A 26,321-nucleotide genomic window follows, 5' to 3' on the forward strand; every position below is an offset into this window, starting at 1 on the left:
TAGCTGCTTCTGACCATGCTAGGGAGCTTATGGAAAGGAAATAACAAGATTAGGGTTTTAAACTTTCATCTCAGGTCACAGCCAAGGAACTAGAGAGTATCTATGGCAGCGCTAACATAATCTACTATTTCTCAGAGCTGCAGGGTCAAACTTACTGAAAATCATGCCCAAAATTTAGTTGTCTGGGTTGCAAAAAAATGATTTAAGTTGAATTCGCAGACTGCACATCTCTTATGTTAAACTTATAGCATTAAGAAATAGACCTGAGGCTTGAAATGAGGACCTCTGATAGAACTGAACAAAGATGAGAATTTGAATTCCCAAGTCTCTCTGAGCCCCTCTTGCCAGCCAGCCTGCTCTCCCATGTCTGAGGAGACCAGATTCACTTAAAAATCTGGTATAACCTCACCTTAAGGAAGTTGCCTTGCAAAATATGTCAATCATTCTCAAGACATCCCCTGACCAGCCCCGAATGACTCTAGACTCAAAAGTAGAGTCAGATCTCAGAACACCCCAAGGAGATGAATACAGTTTGGCCCAGGATGACATAGCTTACACTCTCAAAGAATTTCCATGTTTTTCTAAAATAGAAAGATAAAAACTAATACATATAAAGATAAAATGTTGGAAATGGATTTGAAGAGTACCACTCCAAGGAGGAAAGAATACAAAATAGAATGAGGGCAAATGTACTGATATATAAATGCCCTTGCAAGAGGTTCCAGAGATAATGTGTAAACTAGCAAACCTATCAGCTTCCCACCACACTGCTGGAACTGCTTGACCACTTGATGATTAAAAGGCAGAGAAAATCAAACCCTTTTATCACCATTTAAACCAGATGCAGGATTAAGATTGTTATTTGACAGATATGGCTTAATAGCTCCAAACTTCAGGCTGAGGTCCTTACTTTAAAAGGGACTTTTCAGAGCACCGGTGTGGCTCAGTGGTTGGGCATCTGCCATTGGTTTAGGTCATGATCCCAGGGTTCTGGGATCGAGTCCTGATGCAGGGAGCCTGCTTCTCCCTCTGCCTATATCTCTGTTCACTCATGAATAAATAAAAATAAAATTTTTATTTTTTAAAAGATTTTATTTATTTATGAGAGATACAGAGAGAGAGAGAGAGGCAGAGACATAGGCAGAGGAAGAAGCAGGCTCTATGCAAGGAGCCCAATGCGGGACTTGATCCCAAAACACTGCGGGATGCTGCGATCACACGATGAGCGTGATCAGTAGTAGTAGATTAGTGTCTTTCAGACACTCAACCACTGAGCCACCCAGGAGTCCCAAAATAAAATCTTAAAAAAAAATGTTTTGAAAAAGGATTCTTCTTAGAAAGACTAGTTTCACAGCTAAAGTCATGGTGTTGTTAATAGCAGACCTCCTGTTTCTATTATCCCTACCATGGCTCCTTAAACAGTGTCAGTGCCAAGCCACAGGTTCATAGTGTAGATCCCACTTTCTCAGTTCACACTTGTCAAATCAGTTCCTACAACTGCAGTTTTGATTAATCCACAATGTATGGAAACCCAAAACATTCTCATCACCACCAACATGGTTTCATGACAGAATGCAATGAATGAGCCAAACTCAATTGAAGAGAAAACAAGATGACCACTATAATACCATGTTAAAAAAAATACATATAGCCTTGATGCGTTTCAAGGTAATGAAATGAAGCACTTTAGATTTTCTCAAGTTGTATCTTAGAAAACTTTAATGAAATTGCAAAAACCTGTGAAACTGGTTTTATAGAGCATGAGTGGGGAAAACAAGAGGAAGATGATAAGAGAAGGAAAAATAACATTCCTTTAAATACCATCTTATATAGGTCTGTATCAGTAAGGATTTGGTCAGAGATCCAGAACCATTAGGATCTCTTTCTCTCTCTCTGTCTCTCTGTCTCTCTGTCTCTCTCTCTCTCTCTCACACACACACACACACACAGATTTACTATAAAGATTGGGCCTTATGCGGTGGTGGGAGCTGATAAAGGACAGTCTCTGTAGAGCTGTCTTCATATCTGATGCCAGACCTTGAAATCTGCAGGGAGGCAGTTGAGAAAAGAGATGTCAAGTGGTGACTGGAATCTGTGTCAGTCTCACTGTCTCCAACTTTAATGATGTGGGTATCTTGCAGGAGAAGCTGGTGCCCTGTGTCCCAGAGATAAATGTAGACCTGGAGGAGGAGTCAGAGGGTTGAGGGAAGATCCAGGGGAAGGTTAAGCAGCTGTGGGCTGGCTGCCCACACCAAGGAGGTGAGTCAGCAGATAAACAACAATGCGCATGAGCTACAGAAGCACGGAGACCTTTCCACAATTTTCTGAGCATAAGAAATTAAATGTCTGCCGAGGCCTGTTGGCGTGCACATCTCACACAAAAAATGTATCTTGTGGCACACCCTACCTGGAAACATATGGGAGGGAATTATGGGAGATGTAGTTCAGCCCAACTGGTTCAACACGTGACAAAGCCTCTGCAGTCGATGGATTCCCAGTCAACTTGGCACTCATACACATCTCTTTAAATTAAACTTAATTTCCAAATGAAGACAATTAAAAAGCCAAGATTCTACCTAACAAGTACAATTATCCCATATATAACTAAAACCACATTAACCATATTCCCAAAAAAGGCTATGAAATCTTCCTTCTCATCTTGGGTGATGTTCATTCTTTTTTGAGCTAATTTATACTTTCTCTTTGGTACCCTACAATTTAACCACTGAGATGATAGGGGAATAAGAGGGGGGAAGAAAAAAAGTTTTGGTATATATACAAAAAAATAAGCATATTCATATAAAAATAAGGAAGAATTACTCATAACTGCTTTAGCCCTTATTTCTGCAACTGGTCATACGGTGATAACTTGTATATACCACCTTCTACTATTAATTTCATATTTCCCTTACTCTCAGTAAGTGCCTCAACTGGCTGTGGTTTCTTGGGTGACTCACACCTTTGTTCCAGAAGAGTCTGGGCCATTAGCAATATAGCCTAAATGGGGTTATTGCAGCTTTCCATTGACTGTAATCAAAGGACCTGGAAGCAAGACAGCCCCGGGGATATCCTGCATTCTAGACATACTCCTCCTTGTTCCCACTGAGTAGTAGCAATCCAACTCTTCTTTTAAAGTTAGGATAAATAACCCCAGTCAGTGCAGAATGCTCCTTGTTTGCCTGTTAATTTATTGGCAAGAAGCCCAAAGTGGGCAGGTTGGAATCTCAACTTCCAGGTCAATGGAATCGCGGGTGTGCCCCCTTTTGGAAACATTCCTCTCTTTCCAACTAAGTCCTTTAAACCAGCAGAGTCTAAAGTTATGTGGATGAAAAGCACTCATTTGTACACTCATTGTACACTCATTTCCACCCTTAATTTCCAGACCCATAAACACTCCATGATACTGGCACTGTAACTGAGCTTCAAAAATGCCATACCACTGCTCTAGAAAGCCAGCTGCTTTAGGATTATAAGAAATATGGTAGTCATCAGGAATTACATGAGCAGCATGGGCCAACTGCCACATTTCATTTGCTAGAAGTTATTTGATCAGAAGCAATGCTGTATGGAACACATTGATAGTAGATAGATTTTTAAGTCTGTAAATTATGTTCTGCCTAAGGCATTGAGGGATGAAAAGCAAGTCCATATCCAGAGCAAGTGTCTATTCCAGTGAGAACAAAATGCTGCCCCTTCCAGATGAAAGTAGTAAGTGGAATCAAGCTGCCACAGGAAGCTGACTTATGCCCCTAGGGAATGGTTCTACCATGGGTGCTCAGTGTTGGTCTCTGCTATTGGCAGGTTGGACACTCAACAGTGGCTTTGCTATATTGGTCTTGGTGAGTGGAAATTGATGTTTCTTATCCCATGCTTAACGTCCCATCCTTGTTGAAATAGCCATGTTGGGAGCTCACTGGGCAATGATCGGAGTGGTTGAGGACATAGGCTGACATCCACAAAATGGGTCATCTTATCCAGCTGATTAAAATTCTGTAGAGGTTGCCCTCTGAAGGGCATTTACATGGGATGCAAATATATTTATATTCGGTTCCCAGAGAGCTCTATCTACATACTTATTCCTCAGACCTCTTTGTATACCAATCTTCCAATCGTGTTCTTTCCAAGTTCCTGACCATACAGCCAAACTATTGACCATATCTCAGGAATCGGTGGACACCCATATCTCTGGCTAGCTCTACTTTCAGGAAAAGCAAACAACCTGGTGCACTATTCTACGTTCTGCTCCCTGGAGGCTTCCCTTCACTGTTTTGCAAGGTCATCTTGGAGTGGGGCTGCAGTGCCAGAGCTGTCCACTTTCAGGTGGTACCAGTATTATCATGCAAAACCATCTGCAAACCAAACCAGATTTTTGTTCCCTTAGCAAACTGGTCAGAGAATTCTTCATGAGGCCATAAATGATAACTAGGGTTGGAGGAGTGCGGATTGTTGTAGAAGTAGGGCCATCGTCATCTGGGCTACTTCCTCATGCAATTTACTTGCATCTTCAGAATCTTCTTGAGCCCAGTCTCGTACATATGAAGTGCTGCTGTGCGTGCCCAACTTAATGGATGACTTTATGAATCACACAGTACCAGGTCATTAAGCACAGCTTACATCTCATAGCAATTTGGTGTCCACTGTCTATCCAAGTATTCAGTCCATACTAAGGCCTCATAGTAAGTAAAAAGCTGCTTTTAAAAAGCATAGTTTTATATATATAGAATTTTATATGGCTTTGCTCCAAAATCCTGAGAGTCTGTATTGCAGCTCATGTATAAGAGCCTGCCAAATGCTCCACGCAGTAATGTCTTCCACCAACACTTCATACGCCATTGAATCTGCTAGGTCATATGGCCCAAGCGGCAGAGAAGTTTATACCACTGCCAAATCTGGTACAAAACCTTCTACTGTTTGGAGACCCACTCAAAATTGGTATCTTTTTGGGTCATTTAGTAAATGGCTCAGAGTACTGGGCAAAAAATTAGGTATATATTGCTTCCAAATTCCAGAGAGGCCTACTAGGTATTCTATATCTTTATTGGTGGTAGCATGGGGCCAGGTGTTACAACGTGTTTCTCATGTGGAAAAGATAGCTTGACATGCCCCAGACCTCTGAACCCCTAGAAGTGTCACCAAGGTGGCAAGACTCTACATTTTTATAGGTTTTCTTTCCCGTCTTCTGGCCCATATGTATCGTAACAACATGCATAAAGATGTTAATACTTCTTGCTCAGCAATCAGCAGAATATCATCAATGTATTAGAGCAGCATGATGTGCTATGGAATGGAAGGGTAATCAAGGTTTTTCTGCACACCAGGTTATGACAGAATGGCAGAAAGTTAATATATCTTTCAGCTAGAACAGTGAAGGTATATTGCTGGCTCTGCCTGCTGAAAACAGACCACACTTGATAATCTTTACAAAAGGTCAGCAAACCGTGGCCCAAAGAAAAAAAAATCTGGCCCACCACTTGTTTTTATAAATAAAGTTTTATTGGAACACAACCCTGTTCATTCATTTACATATTGTCTATAGATGCTTTCACACTACAATGCATATTTGAGTAGTCATGACAGAGACCCATGGCCCACAAATCCTAAAATATTTACCATCTGGCTATTTACAGAAAAGTCGCTGATCTCTGATATTGAGAAAAATACATTTGCTTTATTAATAGCTATGAGCCAGGTGCAAGAGGATATGTTGATTTGCCTCAGCAATGAAAGCGCATCTAGAAAAATGGCTGCAATCAGAGTTAACACCTGACTAGGCTTACAAACATCCACTGTGGTTATACAAGTTTCATCTGTTCTCTGTAAGGTAAACAGCAAGTTGAATGGAGATGTGGTAGGAATCACCATTACTGCATCCTTTCAATCCTTAATAGTGGCACTAATCTCTGGAATCCTTCCATAAATATGATATTGCCTTCCTATTTTCATAAATAGAGGCAGTTCTAGTAGATTCCACTTGGTCTTTTCTGCCATAATAGCACTGACTCCCTGAGTCAGGGAGTCAGTGTGGATTCTGCTAATTGCTGAGTGTGTCTACCTCAGGTAAGCATTATAAAATTGGGTAAATACCCACAGGCTAGATTCAGGTACCCAATGGGACCACTATGAAAAGAATTTGAGCCAAAACTCCATTGATCACCTGATAGTGATATTTTTTTAAGGCCCTACTGTGATATTTTGGGGTCTCTAAAAATTAGTTGAGTTCAGAGCTAGGATCTAGTAATCCCATAAAAAGTCTGGCTCTTTTTCTTTCCCCAGTACAGAGTCACTTTGGTAAATGACAACACATCCCTTGGATGGAAGGCTAGAAAGAAGACCAACAGTATATATACTTGGCAGTATGGCATGGTCCTTTCTCAAGAGTACCTGGCTTCCCCTTCATTAAGTGGCTCCAGATCTGTGAAATGACTCAAGTCTGGGAAATGACTGAGTAACTGAGGCTTTCTACTTTGGTGATTCAAGTCAGACTTCCTGTTTTTTTTGTTGTTGTTGTTTTTACAGATTTTATTTATTTATTCATGAGAGAGACAGAGAGGCAGAGACAGAAGCAGGCTCCATGCAGGGAGCCCGATGCCGGACTCGATCCTGGATCCTGGGATCACACCCTGAGCTGAAGGCAGGCGCTCAACCACTAAGCCACCCAGGCGTCCCTCAAGTCAGACTTTCTGTTCACTAGACTTCGAGTAAGAGATCAAGTAAGACTTCAGTGGTGATACTCATCTGCCTTAACTGTCGAGACACCATGATTAACTAGCTAATGCCAAAGATCTCTGCAGGTTAGGATAGTCTAAATTACTGCTTTGCCTCTGTTGCCCATTATAGCAACTAAATTTACCTTGACTCTGGTAATTAAATGCTACCGCTTGGTCCCTACCATCCTAGGAGCCCATTATCTCCATTTAATTTAAGGATCCCAGTTCAATGGTGGTAGTCCCAACTGCAATTACTTGCCTAGAGAAGACCCATCATAGAACTCTTCACGGAGGATGGGGATCCTCATGACTCGATTTCTCACTGCTTTGGTAAAGAATGTATCCCATGGGTCCTCCTGAATATAGTGGGAGGCTGGATGAGCAGGTTTTATATGATTAATCCACTAATATTCCAATTTCCTTAAACCTTACAATTTCCTGAAGAGCTTCCCCTGTAATATATGAAAGAAGTTTGGCATTTCTACTTTAATGGGAAGTGCCTTTGGGTCCAGATTTTTGGTCAATCAAACAGACTATTAGATCTATTCCATGCTCATTCAACACACTGAATAATTAGCGAGCCAATATTTAGCCTGATCCAACTCCATATTCTTTCCATCCTGATCTTGTGTCCTTAAGATCTATTCCCAAACATATTCTCTAAGTTTCCTTAGTGGGCAAAATCATGCTGGGGAACACATTACCCTTAAGAAAGCAATACTAAAATTAATAGCTGACTCCTCAAAAAAAAAAAAAAAAGGAAACAAACAAAAAAAAGGAATAACATCTTTAGGATGCTGAAAGAAAAACCAAAAATTCTAGTGAAAAATTCAACATTAAAAGTGATATAAGTGAGTAAACAGATAAAGATTAAAAAATACATAAAGGTAACAATATCTCTCAATATAAAGATGAAATAAGGATGTTTTCAGGCAAAAAGAAAGAAAGAAAGAAAGAAAGAAAGAAAGCCCCCAAAACCAAAAAACAAAACTCAAGGGGCATCTGGGTGGCTCAGTCAGTTAAGCGGTTCAGTGTCTGACTTGGACTCAGGTCATGATCTCAGGATCCTGGGACAGAGCCAAGTGTTCAACTCCCTGCTCAGCAGGGAATCTGCTTGTCCCTTTCCCTTTGCCCCTTCTCTCACTTGTGCTCTCTCGGTCTTTCAAATAAATAAATAAATAAATAAATAAATAAATAAATAAATAAATAAATTCTTAAAAAAAAAAACACTAGAAAACCTCAAGAGAGTTCTTTAGGGCAGAAAGAAAGTAATGTGGAGAGAATCAGGAATTGAAGGGAGGAATGAAGAACAGAGGAAATAAATATGTAGTAAATATAAATGGATACTTGTTGCTTATAATAATAATAGTATGTCTTGTGGGATTTAAACTATGTACATATTTCATTTATATAAAATGTCTGATAACAATCCAAAGAGCAAAAGGCAATTGATGAAATTAAGATATTTTAAGGTCCTAGCATTATCAGAGAAATGATAAAGGTAATAGTTTATATTAACATATGTCAAGAAAAAAAATAAAATGTGTCAAGGATATATGTTATACTCTCTAAGCTGTTAAAAGAAAAAAAATAATGTATAGTTAACAATTTTAATTTGTTATATAATATTACAATATCAATACTAAATAATTATAATTACAAAATGGAAATAAAAAAATCTTGATTAAAGCAAGAAAGGTAAGATATGAATGAAAAGTAAACCAAAAAACAGATAAAATAGAAAACAAATAGTTAGATGGTAGACAAAAATCCAAATATATCAGCAATGACATTAAAAGGATTAAATATTCCAAGGAAAGAATTAAAGACTGTCAGACTGGGTGAAAAAGAAAAACATATGTTTATAACAGACACATCTTATTTTTTAAGCACATAAAGTTGAAAAGTAAAAAGATGCAGAAATATACTGTGCAAATAGCAACTAGCTATACCTATATGAGATATAGTAAAATTGAAGACAAGAAGCATTATTTTCATAACAGGGACATGCTAAAGGAATCAATCCATCAGCAAGTTATCAAAAGGCAAAATGTGAATATACATGTAACATAGCTTCAAAAGATATAGAACGAAAATTGGCATAACTAACAGGAAGAAAAAAAAAGCCATAACCATAGTGGATGACTTAATCACATCTCTCAAAAGCTGACAGAATGAGAAAATAGTCACTGAGTATAGAAGATCAGAACCACAAACTTGACTTTTAAAACACTGTACCCCCCAAAAAAAATAAATAAAAATAAACAAATAAAAATAAAACACTGTACCTGACAATGACAGAATGCATATTACATCATTCTATGAATACAAAGTTCAAAATGAGGCAAAAGTAATGTACGGTGTTAGAAGTCAGACTAACAAGAGCCCGTGGCCAGGGTTAGTGACTGAAGATGGACACTGGAAGCTTCTGAAGTGGGGCCAATGCTCCTTCTTGGTGAGGCTGTTGATTGTCCCCGCCATTCACTTTGCAACAATTTGTTATGCTTTACACATGACTTTCCTGTGCTTGTTAGACTCCTATTAACATTTTTACATGAAGAAAAGGAGGAATCTTTGGATTTGATAGCATTGGGAATAACTGCTTTCCATGATCTGACTCCTGGCCACCTTGCTAATACATATTCAACTATTTTCCTCTTCTCATCACCTACCTGCTCCAGCCACGCTGCCTTCCTCACATACACCAATGTCTTTCCCAAGATAAGGCATTTGCATTTGCTGAGAATATTTCTTGGCCAGAAATATTCTCTCTTCTAGGTGCAAAGTTAATTCCCTTACTTTACTCCTACGGCACCTCCTCAGTGACGCCACTTTATTAAAATAAGACTTTCCCAAATCATCCTCTCTTCCCTTCCTCTAGTTTATTCTCTTCATAGTGTTCATCACTACTTGAAACTTTATATTATTTGCCTTTTGTCTTTTCCCCTTAGGATGTAATGTGTGTGTGAGTATGAGTGGTTGCTCAATAAATATTTGATTACAGAAAGAATATAGAGTCTTTGGAATTTCCTTCGGCTTCCTTGGTGGTTTGGTAAATAATCAAATTTTGTGAATGCTCCATATATGCTTGAAAATGTGATTTCTTTGATGAGTATAAATGTCCACATAACTTTCAGTTCAAGCTTGTTAATTGTGTTATTCAAGGGGCGCCTGGGTGACTCAGCAACTGAGTGTCTGCCTTCCGCCCATGATCCTGGAGTCCCTGGATCGAGTCCCCCACCGGGCTCCCTGCATGGAGCCTGCTTCTCTCTCTGCTTGTGTCTCTGCTTCTCTCTCTCTGTGTCTCTCATGAATAAATAAATAAAATATTTTTTAAAAATTGTTATTCAAATATCCTATATCTTTGCTCATTTTCAGAGTTTGATGTATCTGTGTTAGGGTTAATTAAAACTTCTAAGTACAATAGATTTTCTTTCTCTGTAGTTCTGTCAGTTACTGTTTTCTATATTTTATGTCTAAATCATATATATTGTGTGTATATCAAGTACATTTATGAACATAAAAATTATGTTTTTTAGATTTTAGATCCATTATTGTTTTACAAATGTTTTTACCTTTTGTGATGTTTTTCATCTTCAATTCTATTTTGTCTTAATTTGTTACCCTGTTTTTTCTTTGATCCATATTTCTATGGTATATCTTTTTCTATTTCTTTATTAGAGCTTTTCTTTTCCCCTTGGTTTTGAACATGCCTCTTCTAGAAAATATAGTACTAGTTATTTTTAAAAATCCAATCTATGCATCTCTGGCTTTTAATTGGTAAGTTTAGTCCATTTATGTTTAATTATTATAAAAACGATTTTATGTTTTCTATTTTTCATGCTTTTATATATTTTCTTTTCCCATATTCCATTGAATTGAGCAAAATTTTTTTCTATTGAATTTGGAAGTTATACTTTGCATTTTTATTTTTCTAGTGGCTACTCAGAATTAAACACCACATTTCTCAACCACCAAGTGTGGTTATGGAAGTTCTGGCTGATGAAATGTAAGTAGAAATGTAGAACTTTCAGAAAGAATTTGTTAAAAGGGAAGAAGTAGACCCCTTTCCTCTGCTTCCTCCTGCAACTTTCCCCAAAATTAGAAACTGGAGTTGCAGCACCTATATATGACCAAGAAGTGATTTTTCTTTTCAAGATTTTATTTATTTGAGAGAGAGACACAGTACAGTGTGTACATGCAAGCACATGAGGTGGGGGTGGTAAGAGGGGAGGAAAGAGGAGGGAGAGGCAGGCTTCTGGCTGAGCAGAGAGCCTGATGCAGGGCTCAATTCCAGGACCATAAGATCATGACCTGAGCCGAAGGCAGACACTTCACTGACTGAGCCACCCAGGTACTCTGGGACCATGAAGTGATTTTGCATGTAGCAGTGCTGGAGGGTGTATAGAAACTTAAGACTGTCTCTATGATAATGTCCTGATACTAGTTCTGGCTACCTACCAGGCAAAATTCTTTTATCTGAAAGAGAAATAAACTTAAGTCACTGTTATTTGGGATTTTTTTTGTCACACGCAGCTGGATCTAACATGGCCCAGCTCAATTCCAGGAATTGTTTCTTTTATTGTAATTAATCTCTTAGCCTATGGGATGAAGGCGTATCTCTCTTGGTCTGTACCCAATTTGTGGCACTTGGCCTTTCCTTCTGGACTTCTTCCACTCTAATCCTCATACAAAGTGGGTTTCATCAAAAACAGAGCCTGAGATGAAGACTTGACTGTAAGTAGTTTATTTCAGATCCAGGGAAGTGAGGGTGTAGGGAGAATAAGAATGAAGGAAGAAAGGCATAAGAGGGCTATTGAGGTCACCACTGTGGTTGGTTTTCACACTTGACCCCACTGGGACCTCCTGAAAAGTGCTCAGAACACTTCCTAGGATTGCTTCTAACCGTAGAGATGGGACATTGGAGTATGTATCCACTAGATTCCAATCCCTGTTAGCTAAGAGTTGTCCCCATGGGTTCTAACTCTACCATGTTTTTGGAAGGAGCAGGCTCCCCATACAGAATTTTCAGTGGCAGAAATTCTAAGGAGTAGCATGAGGCTGAGATGAGATGCTGTAACCATGAGGGGAGTTGAGCTTGCCCAGAACTGCCTACTGCAGCATCAACTGTAATCAGAAATGGGTTAAGATGGGGGATCCCTGGGTGGCTCAGTGGTTTAGCACCTGCCTCCCGCCCAGGGCGTGATCCTGGAGACCCAGGAGACCCAGATCGAGTCCCGCTTCGGGCTCCCTGCATGGAGCCTGCTTCTCCCTCTGCCTGTGTCTCTGCCTCTCTCTCTCTCTCTCTCTCTCTGTCTCTCATGAATAAATAAATAAAACCTTAAAAAAAAATGGGTTAAGAGGATGTGGCAGAGACACCGGCAGTGTCTGCTACGCTGGCCAAGGAGTTTTCACAGTTGCTATGGAAGTTTCTGAGATCTATTGGCTTCCTTCTCATTTTCATGACAGTTGTAGGGTTGAGTTCAGGAAATGAAGTGTGTAGCCTATGCAAATTCGCCATTTTATCTTGAACCAAATTCCCAATTTTAGAAACTCACTTCTCTGTGAACGTTTTTATGACATGTTTTCCCATCCATTTGACTGCTCTTTTCCATGAATTCCTCCTCCCTATTCCAACCCTTAAATGCAGGGAGTCCTCAAGTTTGTATTTATTCTTTCTTCTTTCACTGTATCATCTCACTGAACCATCTCCCTTATGTCTGTATCTCATTTACCACCTATGAGAGAAAACTTTTCCCATCTTTTATTCTAGTGCAGATCTCTCTCCTGACTTCCTAATCCAGACTGATCACCCCATACTAGACATGGTCACATAGATTCATCATACAAGTAAACAAATCTAACATATTAAAAAAATCTCATTATCTTTCCACATCTCAGTTAAAAGCGTCTTCATCTAACCCCATCCAAGGGAGAAACTCCAGCAATATTCTTGCTTTCTTATTCTTCACTCATATTTAATCACTTGCAATAATTTGGTTGCTCTTACTACATCTCTCCAGTGTAACCTCTCCTTTCTATTCCCATAGTAATTAACCTTTATAATCTTGTATGAGCTTTTTAAAAAGTACCAAAAATGATTTCTTGCCTACAGTTTCTCCCCTTGCCAAATAAAGGGCATATTGTTTACTCGAGTATATAGTTTAGTCAAGAAGTTTTACACGGTTTGTTTTGAAAGCTCCTATCCTTCCTCCAAAACTCTCAGTCTCCTGGGAGGAAAGGGATCTCTTTCAGTACCTGAGCAGACTCTTATTATTTGCTTCCTTTCTTTAAATAAGAAAGATATGCCTATAATTTCACCTCATATTTCTGTTCTAAGCAATATCTAATGTTTCCTCACAACAGATAAGGGTTTAGCTTCTGTCTTTCTCTCACATACACACCCCACCCCTACTTCCACCACATAACCATCCTTTCATCTTCCCAATACAGCAGCAATAATATAATTTTAATTAAATCAGTGTTTACATTACTATGGTTATATAGACATATAGCTGAGCCATGGATGTATTATGATTACTTGTTCCTACAGAATATTTTTCTTTTCCTTGGTATTTATAATGATTCTCATTTTTTTCTTTGCTTAGTTTTCTTTGTATTTATCACTAGTTCAACCTCAAACTCTCCTATCTTGTAAATCTTCTCAAACACACAGATAATCCATCTAGAAGTTTTATCTTCTTGAGGACATCTCTTCTGACCTGCTCCAGCCTGGACTGGTTGGTTAGCTGTCTCAGCTTGATGCATAGTTGTTATCTTGGAATACTACTTCACCAACATCCTAGGAATTTCCCTCACCTCCCTCTGATGATGGGCTCTCTATTCTGATTCCTTTATCTTTTTTTCTTTTTTCCCTTTGGTTTACTCCATGAGGTTTGATGGAGCACATCTTCTGATAGCTTGAGAGAGTAGAAGGTAGGAAAGATTTTCAATACCCTGCACATCTGAAATGACTTATTTACTAAGAAACTGTAAACTAGGAAACTTCGGTTCCTAGAATTCTAGATTGAAATTATTTTAGTTTAGAATTTTTAAGGCATTGCCCTAATGCCTTCTTACTTCCCATGATGTCATTATAAAGTGTTATACCTTCGTAATACTTAATTCTTTGTATGGACTTCTTTTCTTTTTTCTCTCATTGGAAACTGTGTAGTTTCAGATCTTCTCTGAACTCAGTGTTCTGAACTTCAAAATAACATCCTCTACAGTAAGTCTATTTTCATTTATTGTTCTGGCGTTTGTTTGTTTATTTTTTCATGAGAGACACAGAGAGAGAGAGGCAGAGACATACACAGAGGGAGAAGCAAGCTCCATGCAGGAAGCCCGATGTGGGACTCAATCCCTGAACTCCAGGATCACACTCTGAGCCAAAACCAGAGCTTAACCGCTGAGCCAGCCAGGTGTTCCAAGAATTTTTTTTTAAATATTTTATTTATTTATTCATGAGAGACACACAGAGAGAGGCAGAGACATAGAGGGAGAAGCAGGCTCCCTGTGGGGAGCCTGATGTGGGACTCCGTCCTGGGACTCCATCCCAGGACTCTGGGATCAGGCCCCTGAGCTGAAGGCAGATGCTCAACCACTGAGCCACCCAGGTGTCCCTGTTCAGGAAGGAATTTAACAAACTCATTCACTCTGAAGTATAATGAATGATAGAATTTGGCACATTATCTCTCCCAAGAGTATTTCAATTTTTAGCAGGGACTAAATTTCTCATTTGGCTTAAGCCAAAGGAATGAAGAAATAAAATCCTAATTGGGGAATTTCAGTTTCCCATATCTAAATGTTCTGGAGGCCAGGGAAGCCTGTATTACGCTTTCTCAAATCACACTTCTGTTGCAGGAGGTCCAGTCCATGCATGAGGCTGGTGCTAATGTTAGTGTCACTACAGACTATCTAAGATGAGAAGAGGTAAGGCTATCTGCTCAATTATAATTCTAGCCCAGCGTGTATGTCTTGGAACATACATCAGACATCAGGGAGATGAATCATCATCCTAAATGTTGATATTTTGTAGAGTAAAACATTTTTTATTATATTCATAATAAGTATACAAAGACAGGCATCATCAAATGCAAACAACTCTAAATAAGCCTGTGTTTAACAGACCTTCTTATACAATTAGTGGTTGTAAGACATTATGAAAATACAAAATATCATATAAATGTATGACAATTAGGTCAGGAAAATAATCACGGTTTTTAATATGACTAACCCCCTCAAGCTGTGTGCATAATAAAAAATATGTACTCTTGTTTGAAGCAGACACAATTAGTCAGAATTTGGTAGGGAGCACATTTCAATTTTTGGCATACAACAGAGAGTGCTTCCAGCATTCTGGAGACCAGTACACAGGAAATTAAAGCCAAATTTACCTGCACTGCGAGGATACAAGCAACAAAAACAAAGGAGAAAAGAAGACAAAATGACAGATAGTCCCCTGCTTACAGTAGTTTGATTTACCATTTTTTGACTTTATGATGGTGTGAGAGTGATACACATTCAGTAGAAACCCTACTTGGAACTGGATCTGTTCCCAGGCTAGTGTAGTGATACGCTCTCGGACACGTGATGCTGGGCAGCAGCAACAACCATGGCTCCCAGTCGGCCACTTGATCACAAAGGTGAACAACTGATGCACTTAAGATCATTCTAGTTTTCAGGATGCCTGAGTGTCTCAGGGGTTGAGCATCTGCCTTCGGCTATGGGTGTCAAACCGGGGCCCAGGGATGGAGTCCTGCATTGGGCTCCCTGTGGGGAGCCTGCTTCTCCCTCTGTCTGTGTCTCTGCCTCTCTGTATCTCTCATGAATAAATAAATAAAATCCTAAAAAAAAAAAAAAAAAAAAAAAAAAAGATCATTCAGTTTTTCACTTTCAGTACAGTTTTCAATAAGTTACATGAGGCATTCAGCACTATTATAAAATAGGTGTAGTGTTGGATGATTTTGACTATCTCTAGGTCAATGTAAGTGTTCTGAGCACATTTATGTAGACGGGTAGACTAAGTTACCATGTTCTGTAGGGTTAAGTGTATTAAATGCACCTCGACTTAAGATATTTTCAACTTATGGAGTTATGAGGACATAACCCCATCGAAAGTCAGGGGAGATCTATAGTTAAAGTCTCCAATTAAGCCTTAATATCTGGTCCTATTATTTTTAAACACTATTGTTACTACTAATAATAGAAGTAATAACAAATGCCAGCATAATGCTTACCATGGACTGGATGTGGTTAAAGTATTTTACATACGTTGTTAAATTTCCACACAACCTCACCGGGTAGGTGCTACTCTCCCCAATTTTGCAAATGAAGAAACTAAAGCGTAAAGAGATTAAAAAACCTGCCATGGTGAGTGGCAAAGCAGGAGTTTAAATTCAGGCTTTGCACCTCCAGAGACTGGCTCTTAACACCACTGCACACTGCTGTTCCTTTCTGCTTTTTTTTTTTCCTATTCAACAAATTCAATGACAAATACATACCGCCATCGCCAGTTATGCAAAACTTACTCCACCCTCGCCTTATCAAGAACTTAACGGTCCTTTTGATAAAATACCAATACCGGCAAAAAAAAAAAACCCCAAAAACAAAAACAAACACAAAGTTCTCCAGGACATGAACATTTTCGTAACTTGTATCAACCCAACCTAAAATTCACCACCGTGCATTGTGCTTCTTCAAACCTGGCTAATAATACTGTTGCACAGTATTTTTAAGAAGCCTCCACCCGAGCACTTACATTGTAGCCCCACTCACCTGTCCTATGCATTTAGCAGAACCCCTTCAGGTTGTTTCCCTCAGTTATTTTCCATTCGATAAACAGAATAGAAAATACAACACTGGGCAGCCCGGGGGGGGGGGGTGCGGGGGGGCTCAGTGGTTAAGCGTCAGCCTTTGGCCTAGGGCATGATCCTGGAATCCCAGGATCGAGTCCCACGTCGGGCTCCCTGCATGGGGCCTGCTTCTCCCTCTGCCTGTGTCTCCCTCTGCCTCTCTCTCTCTCTCTGTGCGACTATCATAAATAAATAAATTAATAAATTAAAAAAAAAAGAAAGAAAGAAAATGCAGCACTGGATGCCCTGCACCTATCAAACATGTTACAAACTATGAACTGAGCCATCCTACCGTTTGTCCATTCGGGACTTCTGTTTTAATACTTGATAACTATCAATAATAATAATAATATTTCGCAGTTAGCAAAGCCATTTCAGCAACATTAGCTGCTTTGTTCTAAGTCGTCGTATCTGAATGCACGGACCATTTTTGCCTTGGGAACACGGAGCTGTTCCTTACCAGTCTCCCAGATCTGCCCTTAGAGGAGAAACTTCCGAGCTGTGTCCTGCACAGCCACGGCTAGAGGCTCCCCTACAAATCGGCCTGGTAGTCCCCCTGCAGACACGGAGCTGGGTCGCCGGATCTTCCCAAGCTGAGGACGCCGGTGCGGGGGCGCCCCTCGGGTCCGGGTCCGGGTCCGGGTCCGCGCCCCCCGCGCCTGTCCCGCCCCCGCCGCGTCCGGCCGCCCCGCGGCTGGGCGGGCAGGCTCGGTCGGGGCCTCCCCGGGCCGCGGCGGCGCCCCCTGCAGGCCGCGGCGGGCAGAGCGGGCGGAAGGAACCCGAGCCGGGCTGCCACCGTGTCCGAGCCGGAGCCGCCGGAGCCGCCGGAGCCGCCGGAGCCGCCGCCGCAGCCGCAACAGCAGCAGCAGCAGCAGCAGCAGCGCCGCGGGGGCCTCGAGCCGGCGCCGATCGCCGCGTCCCCGCCGCAGCCGCCCGCCGCGCCCCGCCGCCCGCCGCAGCCGCCCGCCCGCCCGCCCCGCCAGCCGCCGCGCCCGGGCCCCGCCTCGGCCCTCCGCCTGTCCCCGCGCGCACCGGCCTTCACTCTGGAGCGGCCCGGGCAGCCGCAGCAGGGGCGGCGGCGGCGGATCGAGGAGCTCTCCAGGTCGTCCCGGGAGAGGCTGCTGCAGTCCCGGGACAGGATGTTCTCCAAGTTCACCTCCATCCTGCAGCACGCCGTGGAGGCGGTAAGGCGGCGGGCGGCGGGCGGCGGGCCCACGGCAGGCCGGGGATGGCGGCGGCCTGCGCTCCGCGGGCCTGGGCGGCCGGGGGAGGGGGGGCGGGGGCGGGCCTGGCTCGCCGCAGCGCGGGCACGACCGGGCTCCCGGGGCGGGGCGGGGGGGGCTCGGGGTCGCCCGGCTCCCGGGTGGGGCCGCGGGGCCGCGGACCTGCCCCGGGGAAAGGCGGCCGGCGCCGAGCAGGACAAAAGGGGCGGCAGCCGCGGCCCGGGCTTCGGGCCCTGGGGACTTGGCGGGGGCCGGCGGGGGCCGGGGCCGGGCGGCGACCCCAGGGCGGGCGGCGACCCCAGGGCGGGCGGCGCGGGGCCCCTGCGCAGGCCCGGGGGCGGGACTGGGGAGTCCGAGCTCGGGGGTCTCGCGGCTGCGGGGAGGCCCTCCAGGCTCTGGGTCACGACCCCCCAGCCCTGGGCCGCGACCCCCCAGCCCTGGGTCACGACCCCCCAGCCCTGGGTCACGACCCTCCAGCCCTGGGTCATGACCCTCCAGCCCTGGGCCGAGACCCCCCAGCCCTGGGTCATGACCCCCCAGCCCTGGGCCGCGACCCTCCAGGCCCTCCGCCTCCCTTCCTGCCCTCCCTTCCCCACGCTCTCCTTTGAGGACCTTACACACCGGCGAGGAAGGCCGTTCAGACCCCCCAGCACACTAACCTAAAAAAAAAAAAAATCCCTTGTTGTCTTCATAAGATAGAGGTCTACTTTGCTGCCCTTTGGTGGTTTCTCTTTACCCAGGGAGGGTTGCCCAACTTGGAAAATGCATCCTGTGGAAGAAACCAGTACTTTCCTAATTAAAAAAAAAAAAAAAAGTCATTCTCTATGTTTAGCTTGTGCGAATATGAATAGCACCTTAAAATCTTAAAATCCACCCAACTTAAAAACAACCACAACAACAACAACAACACCCCCCCCCCCCCCAGCTGCCATAGAACCATTTTCATGGTCAGATAAAATAAAAGGTATTTTTAAAATTAAGTGTGAAAACAAAACCTCAGTGCAGTTGTTTTAAGTGATATGTGGGAAATGCTTAAAAAGCATGTTAAGCGCAGCCCAAGTTCCTGAGGAAAAAGTGTATCAAATCAAAGAGGGTTTTCATGAATGAAGAGCAGGATCACACGTGAAGGAAATGACAGTTTTAGACTTCAGGGCAACAGTTTTCCCTTCTTATACACAGTCTACGGCATCTTTATGTTAAAAGAATTGAACCAAAATTTATAAAAACAGTGGCATTTACACTTTATATTATTCTTTAACCTAAAATACTGAGAATCATTTCATTTTAACATTGAGTACGGGTTGATATTGAGATAACTAGGAAAAAATATATTAGGTGATTTACATCCTTTACCTATCAGGTTGGTATTTACAGAAAGAAGTACTGAGAAAAAGAAGGACAGCTTTCATACTCTCCCACTAAAGAGTCATTTTTATCCTAAGACTTGTGTTTTCTGTCCTCGTTATCTTTTTATAACTGGGTATGCTAGCATCTACCAAATTGTCCATGGGAATTAACTCTGGCATACCCAGGTTCTCTACTTTGCTGAGGTGAGAAAAAGTTAAAGAGTGGGTTTTGTTCACCTGGTCCTAGTAACTGATATGTTGCATTTGGAAAACTAATGTTTTTACGTGATTAGAGTTCATGTTTTCAGCTGTGATACCTCCCAGTTTACTTTGATAAGGAGGTAAAATCTGAAAAAAATTTGGCATACTTTTTCCTTTCTCTCTTGGGAGTGAACTCATACATAATGATAAATAAGCCATCCTTGTGGTATTTGAAGAATGTTTTTGCCTAGCCTAAGATTGGTTTCTAGTTTTTCAGTTCTGTTTATTTGCCTGGCATTTTCTTCTGTAAACTACTTTTACCATTCAGCAGTTCATTAGTTTTTCTCTGTAGTCCTTTTAATTTGTGTGCCCGAATAGCATTTCTGATATAGTAATGCAATTAACATTATTATCTGGATTTTTCAGAGGTGGGACATTATCCTATGTGCTGGTGTTGACATCACCTTTTTCCAGTGTCGCTGCTTTTAATCATTTTGATATTATTACTTTATAGGTTTTGTTCAATTAGTTCAATTTATAGGTCTTTGTTCAATTAGTTCAGCCTTCAAATCTTCAAATGTGTGTTTTTGTTTTTGTTTTTTTTAGGGTTGGCCAGATAAACATATTCATTTAAATGTGATTTACATGTAGAGTTTTCCTTATTTAATTAACGGTTTCTCCTCACTTTCTGTTAACTAGTACTAGGAAAAAGTATATAAGATTTTCAAGATCAGTATTTGAAAGCACGTTAGTAAGCTGATAGATTACAATTTGAGTTTAGGAGAGAAATTCATACCTTGATCAAAAGCAAAAACTGTAATGTAACTCTTGCTTCCCTTTTCAGAAATGAGTCTTCCCTCAGTGAAAAAAATGATTGGCCAGTAAGTTTTGCAGCGAATGAATCCATTTTGTTAGCCTGTTGCCACATGTTATGAGTGAAATCTTGTAGTTAGTTCCTAGGTTGGACTAGATCATGTTAGCACAGTTTCTCCAAAATACAAGTAAAACACTTTAGTACAATTAAATATTGAGGGCCTAGTCTGTCCCAGGTAATATGCCTCGTTCTTTTTAAATTTCAGCCAGTTTCACCCTTTGAGGGCAGATTTATTCCAAGAGGATAGGGGAAGAAAGTTTTATCTACTTTAATTCAATGGAAGTCATCCTTCAGAATTTGAATCTTCTTTTTGAATTATAGTTAAGAGTTGTTGATTGTTGGGACTGGCAGTGTTTTAAAAGCTATTCTGCCCTGGGAATTAAAACCTCAAATCAAACATATATATAGTGTTTTCTTAGGTGTATTTTTATTTTTTTTTTTAAGATTTTATTTATTTATTCATGAGAGAGTCAGAGACATAGGTAGAGGGAGAAGCAGGCTCCCTGCTGGGAACCTGATGCGGGACTCGATCCCAGGACCCCGGGATCACCACCTGAGCCAAAGGCAGATGCTCAACCACTGAACCACCCAGGTGCCCCAAGTGTATTCTTTTTTGATGGGATCTCTAACTTTTAGTCCTTCAGTCATTCAGCAAATGTTTGTGAGCCTACCATGAAAGCATGGCACAGTGCAGAGGAAATACAAAGCTTACAGCCTAATTTGGGAGACAAAACAAATACACAAGTTAAAGATTAAACGGTGCACAAGAGTACAGCCTAGCCTCTAGAACCATCCAGAACAGAGTCAGTCCTGCCTTTGTCCCTCCCTTCTACACAGGACAAGTTAGTCTTTGTACATTTCAACATCCTCATTGTAAAATGGAAATATACCTATCTCATAGGATTATTGTGAAAATTAAAATGAGGTAACGTGAAGTGCCTAGTGCAGTGCCTGGTACATAGTAAGTGCTTCATAAATGTGAACCATTGATATTAATTTTTGGTTGGTTGTTCAGCCAGTGAGTTTTGTGGGGACAAACAGTTAGGATTAGTGGGCTTGGAGAAAGAAGGGAGGCCTGTGCTGGATTTGGAAGAGGCCAGGGAGATACGAGGCACCTGAGGGGAAATTGGAAGGAAGAAGCATTTTGAAGCTGAGGGTGTGAAATGTCCATGTTACAGGTGAGAGTGAGCACATCGGGCTTCTCTGACAGATGCTGGCTCTCTGAATTACCGCTGTAGGTCCTTCTGTGTGGTTGGCCTTTGGGGGAGACAGTCTGGGTTGCTAGTTACAAGCAGTGTTTCCCCTTGGGTGAAGCAGTTAACTGGCTTTGGATCTTAATAGGAGTTTGGGGGAAATTGGAGTTTATTGTAAGATCATTTAAGACTATATAGGAAGTGAAAACTTTGCAGCACTGTGTCTGGCACATAACTACTCAGTAAATGACAGCAACTGCTGTGTGGATGGATTATTCACTTGGTAAAAATTACTGAATGCTTACTTTGTGCCATCACTGAGTCGGAAACCAGCAGAGAATTCGGTGATGAGAAAGATGACACAATCCAGTGGAGGAGACCAGCCATGACAAATGTGGGATAAGGGCTAGGAGAGAGAGAGCAGGCTGGGAGAGGGTGCAACGGTTTGTGGGAAGAACTGGATGCTCGGCAGGAAGTCTGGCAAGGCTTCCCAGAGAAAGCCATGCCCCAGGTAGGCACTCATGTCCAGTTTTGGCTGAGAGTGTGATTGCGTGAATTTTCAAAAATTTAATCTGTTTCGTAAAAGGTAAACTCAAGTGAGAATCACCTCATGCTGATTCACACACCTCTTCCTTTTTTTATTTTTAAATAAATGTTTATTTTATGCAATGATAAAACAAGTTATTTGCATGTTAGAATTAGTAATGAAAGACAATTTTAGTAGGAAGTTTTACATAAATAACGAAACTTATTCATGTTTGAACAAGGTTATTACTAAACTAAGTTGTTAGCAGTTTGTCTCACTGTCTACTTAAATAGGTTTCTTATTTAAATCAAACTCCTGGGAGAGAGGTATTTACAGGTAAGCAACACCATCCTGCTTTGATTTGGACTACAACAGCAAAGGTCCGAACACAAATCCTGTAAGACCTCTGATCTAGTGACCTAACTTGGAAATGGAGTTAAGTCCCAGAGGTAAAATAATCTGGAGCAAGAATGCTCTAATTCCTTCTATACCAAGGAGATGGCCCTCAGAAAAATTTAACAAATCACAACATTTACACTTAAGAAACTAGGTACTTTTTTTTGAAACACCAAATTTCATTTTGGTTTATCCCAGTCGTTAATACATTTTACTATATAAAGATGGTATATAAAAAACCAGGTTCAAAAAAAAACCAAGAGCATTTTGATATATATATATATATTACATATATTTTGAAGGCGATCTTAAAATCAAGTTGCTGATTAAAACATTTTTTCACTCTAAAAGTTTGAGGAAGATTATTTTCCCAAGGTAACACTTCCTAATTTTCTTTCTATTTTTTTTTCGCCATGTCTCCCAAATAATTTCTCTGCCAGATAATTTTTCTTTTTGAAGGATAGTAATCCCAAAGGTTTTAACTCTTTTGTTAAAAATCTAAAGCCTTTTTAAAAATTTCACAGCACTGTCTTTGGAAATGAGGTGGGTACTTACAATCTCTCAACTCTGCGACTCAGAGTGGCGCCCACAGGCAGGCATAGGAACTAGCGTTAAAATGCTGTCAGTTGCTGTGAAATGTTTCACTTCTTTCCTAAGGACATTTCATCTTCTGGGTTGAAACGCTTAGGGGTCTATGACCAATGTTTATAATTTGCCCAATAGTTTTGAGATTGTTTTGATAGGATTTCAAACTCAGAGGTCTCTGCCTGAGGACACCAAGAAATCAAAATGGAATAGGAAAAAGTACAGAAGTAACATGATCCCTCAAGTCATCAGTTTAGATGAAGTATATGGAAAAGAAAGAAAGATGACCTTGCCATGCTATAGGTTATCAGAATAGAAACCTGTTTGTTTTTAAGTAAGTTGGGTCAACTGAGAACTTTCTGGCCAAAATTTATGAGCAATAGTAGGACCAGGAGAGCATTCTCTCTTTCTCTTTCTCACTCTGTTTAAAGGAAAGACAGTGTTGTGGAAGGTGTATCCAGGTCTTTTTCTATTCATTTAACACACATTTTAAATCCTTGGCAGGTTTGCTATGAGATGGCTGAAGGCATATAATTTTGGTCTTAAAATTTTTGAAGTAAATTTGAAAGCTAAAATGTAAAACATTTTTGGCTTTGTGGAATTTAAATTGGTAGTGTCTTGTTCACATAGGTATTTTGCTAAAAATATGCACTGCCTAATCCAGGCTTAAAAAAGAAATGGTTTACATCTGTATGTCACTGGAAGTAGGAAACAGTTTTAATCAGATTACAGGGTTGACTTTGGTCTATATTTTCGTAATGGTGACGTGTAACTAATTACATAGCAACTTTTTACTGTTTTGGATTTCAAAGTACTAGGTACAAAGATCCCTGGTTATTGATAATTTCATTTTACTGATAATATAAATAGAATATTGCATTTTCTCATTTAACACTATTTTTGAAACCTTTTGTAGTTACTAGTTTGGGGAGGAAAAAAATTCCTAGTCCTTGTAGTTTAATATTGATAAACATTTTTCCTCTCAATCTTTCTGGATTTTAATTCCTTTGGTTTCTCTTTGATATCTGACATGTAGAATGAAATTAAAGCTCATCCCTTAGGCTTATGCTGCTTTTATATTATTAATAGACAAATACAGAGTTATACTTTATGGAAATGTATAATGCCATTTTCTTAATCGTTGTGGTCTTTTTGTGTGTGTGTGTGTTTGTGTAGCTTGCACCTTCTCTTCCTTTACAAGAAGATTTTGTTTATCACTGGAAGGCAATTACCCATTACTACATAGAGACTTCGGGTAAGAAACAAAGCTAATGTTAATTAAACAAAATTTATGAAATCCTAAAATATATTTCAAATTAATTTTCAGAGTTATATTTAAATTTATAAACAAGTTATTTTACTTTTAATTTCTCTTTTAGATTCATTTTAAAAATGTATCTATTGAACACCTACTATCTGTAGGAATTGTTCTAGGCACTGGGCAATAGAACAGTAAATCAAACAGACAAAATCCCTGTCCTAATAGAGCTTATATGTTGACAATGGAGGAGCGAACAATAAATGGACAAATATACATAGTGTATCAGATGGCAAGTGGTAAGGGGGAAATGAAATGGGCTAAGGGATAGAAGTGTAGACATGGGGAGAAGGAGGCAATTGGTTATTGTAGGTTAGAGAAAACCTCATTGCCCAAGTAGACTTCTCAGTTGAAATCTGAAAGAGAGAGGAAATAAGCCTGGGGGGCGGGGTTTCAGGAAGAGGACCTAGTGCAAAAACCCTGCGGCTGGAGCATGCAGCATGCTTGGCGTATTCTAGGAACTGCAAGGAAGCAAGATTGGCTAGAGCAGCGTGAACAAGGACAAAAGTGTGAGGAGTTGACATGAGATGGGAGCCAGGTGCAGTTACAAAGTCCTGGTAAGCTATTATAAGGGCTTTAGCTCTTATTCTAAGGTGGGAAGCCATTAGAGAGTTTTGAACAGCATGTAACATAATCTTTTTTAAAGGGACCACTTTAGCTTCTGTGAAAAAAAGTTAGATTGGAGGGATGAAGAGGTGAAGCTACAGACAATTAGGGGCTATTGCGCTGGTCTGGTGGAACTGGTAAGAAGTGATTGTATTTTAGGTGTATTTTGCAGAAAGTTTTTGTGACAGATTGGATGTTGGGTATGAGAGACAGAGTCAAGGAAATTCCAAAGTTTTGGGCTTAGGCAGTTGGAAAATAGAAAGGCCATTCACCAGGACAGGGAGACTGCAGGAGGAACAGGTTTATAAGAGTATTCTGGACATGTTAAATTTGAGATGCCAACTATGTGTCCAGTTAGATATGTTGAGTAGACAGTTGGAAATAGGAATCTGGAATTTAAGGTGGAGTTCTAAACCAGAGATATGAAATGAAGTCATCACATGTAAGTAGGATTTAAAGCCATGAGACTGGATGAGATGTTCTAGGGAGTAAAGATAGATGGAAGAGAGAAGATGTTCAGAAATGGACACTTGAGCCCAGTGTCCAGGTTGGGATGATGAGAACAATAGCAAAGGAAACCACTTTTGCTAGTGGGATAGGAGACAGCCAAGAGAAAATGGTGTCCTAGAAGCTAGGATAGGAGAGAAGGATTAATTATGTCAAATGATGCTGATGTCAAGCTAATGAAGACTAGGAAAGGATCTTTGGACTTAGCCACATGGAGCTCATTAGTGGACTTGATAAGAGCCGTTTTAATGGCAAGGCAGAAAGGGAAGACTGATTGGAGTATGTTCAAGAGAAAATGGGCAGAGAACATGTATAGACAGTATGTATGGACTGCTCTCTTATGTTAATGGAAAGGGGAGTGAGAAGTGGAGCATTAGCCTGGGGGAGATGTGATATCAAGAGAGTGTTTTCAGTTTAATTGATTTATTTAATTAATCTCTACACCTAACATGGGTCTCCAACTCACAGCCCTGAGATCAAGTGTCTTATGCTCTTCTGCCTGAGGCAGCCAAGTGCCCCTCAAAGAGAGGGTATTATTATTATTATTATTATTTTAAAGACGGAAGATATTGCAGTTTGTACCTTGATGGGATGATCTAGTAGAGAGAGAAAGGTAGACAAGAGTTAGGTGCGATAATTTCTGAGCAGTACCCTTAAATAGGCTAAGGGGTGGGGTCTAGTGCACAAGTGAAGACTTACTCTTAATAGGCATGTGGACAGTCCATCCATAAAAATAAGGTGTAGAAAGTAGAGTATATGAGTATACATGAAAGAAGAGGGTGGATGTGGTACAGAGTCTTCAAGAGTTCTTTTCTGGTTGCTTCTATCTTTCTCAGTGAAAAAGAAGGATGGAGAGTAAGGGGGATTGTGAAATAAATTAGGTCAAAGATTGACAAACTTTCTGTAAGGGGCCAGATAGTTAATAATTTAGGCTTTGTGGGTTCTTTGGCCTGTATTGTTGTATTGCCAAAGCTACTCAGTATTG

General features: G+C 40.8%; 2 protein-coding genes across 4 annotated transcripts in view; one reads left to right on the plus strand and one right to left on the minus strand.

Moving 5' to 3' along the window:
* Nucleotides 1-17,216, minus strand: part of ABLIM1 (actin binding LIM protein 1) — a 342,319-nt gene extending 325,103 nt beyond the window's left edge. For 2 of the 3 annotated variants that reach the window (XR_011997590.1, XR_011997589.1), the window contains exon 1: nt 17,022-17,195. The gene's annotated coding sequence lies outside the window, so the exon portion shown is untranslated. Of the gene's footprint in view, nt 1-17,021 lie in introns of all 3 variants that reach the window. The other variant, XM_072740162.1, reaches the window with a different exon arrangement.
* Nucleotides 17,217-17,407: 191 nt separating this feature from the next.
* The window catches only part of FHIP2A (FHF complex subunit HOOK interacting protein 2A), a 32,381-nt gene continuing 23,467 nt past the window's right edge, over nt 17,408-26,321 (plus strand). The window contains exons 1-2 of the mRNA XM_025993992.2: nt 17,408-17,745; nt 24,082-24,160. Coding sequence (XP_025849777.1) covers nt 17,701-17,745; nt 24,082-24,160 — 124 coding nt within the window. The 5' untranslated portion in view covers nt 17,408-17,700. The remainder of the gene's footprint in view (nt 17,746-24,081; nt 24,161-26,321) is intronic.

The sequence above is a fragment of the Vulpes vulpes genome, chromosome 15 (assembly GCF_048418805.1).
Source record: "Vulpes vulpes isolate BD-2025 chromosome 15, VulVul3, whole genome shotgun sequence".
NCBI classification, from domain to species: domain Eukaryota; kingdom Metazoa; phylum Chordata; class Mammalia; order Carnivora; family Canidae; genus Vulpes; species Vulpes vulpes.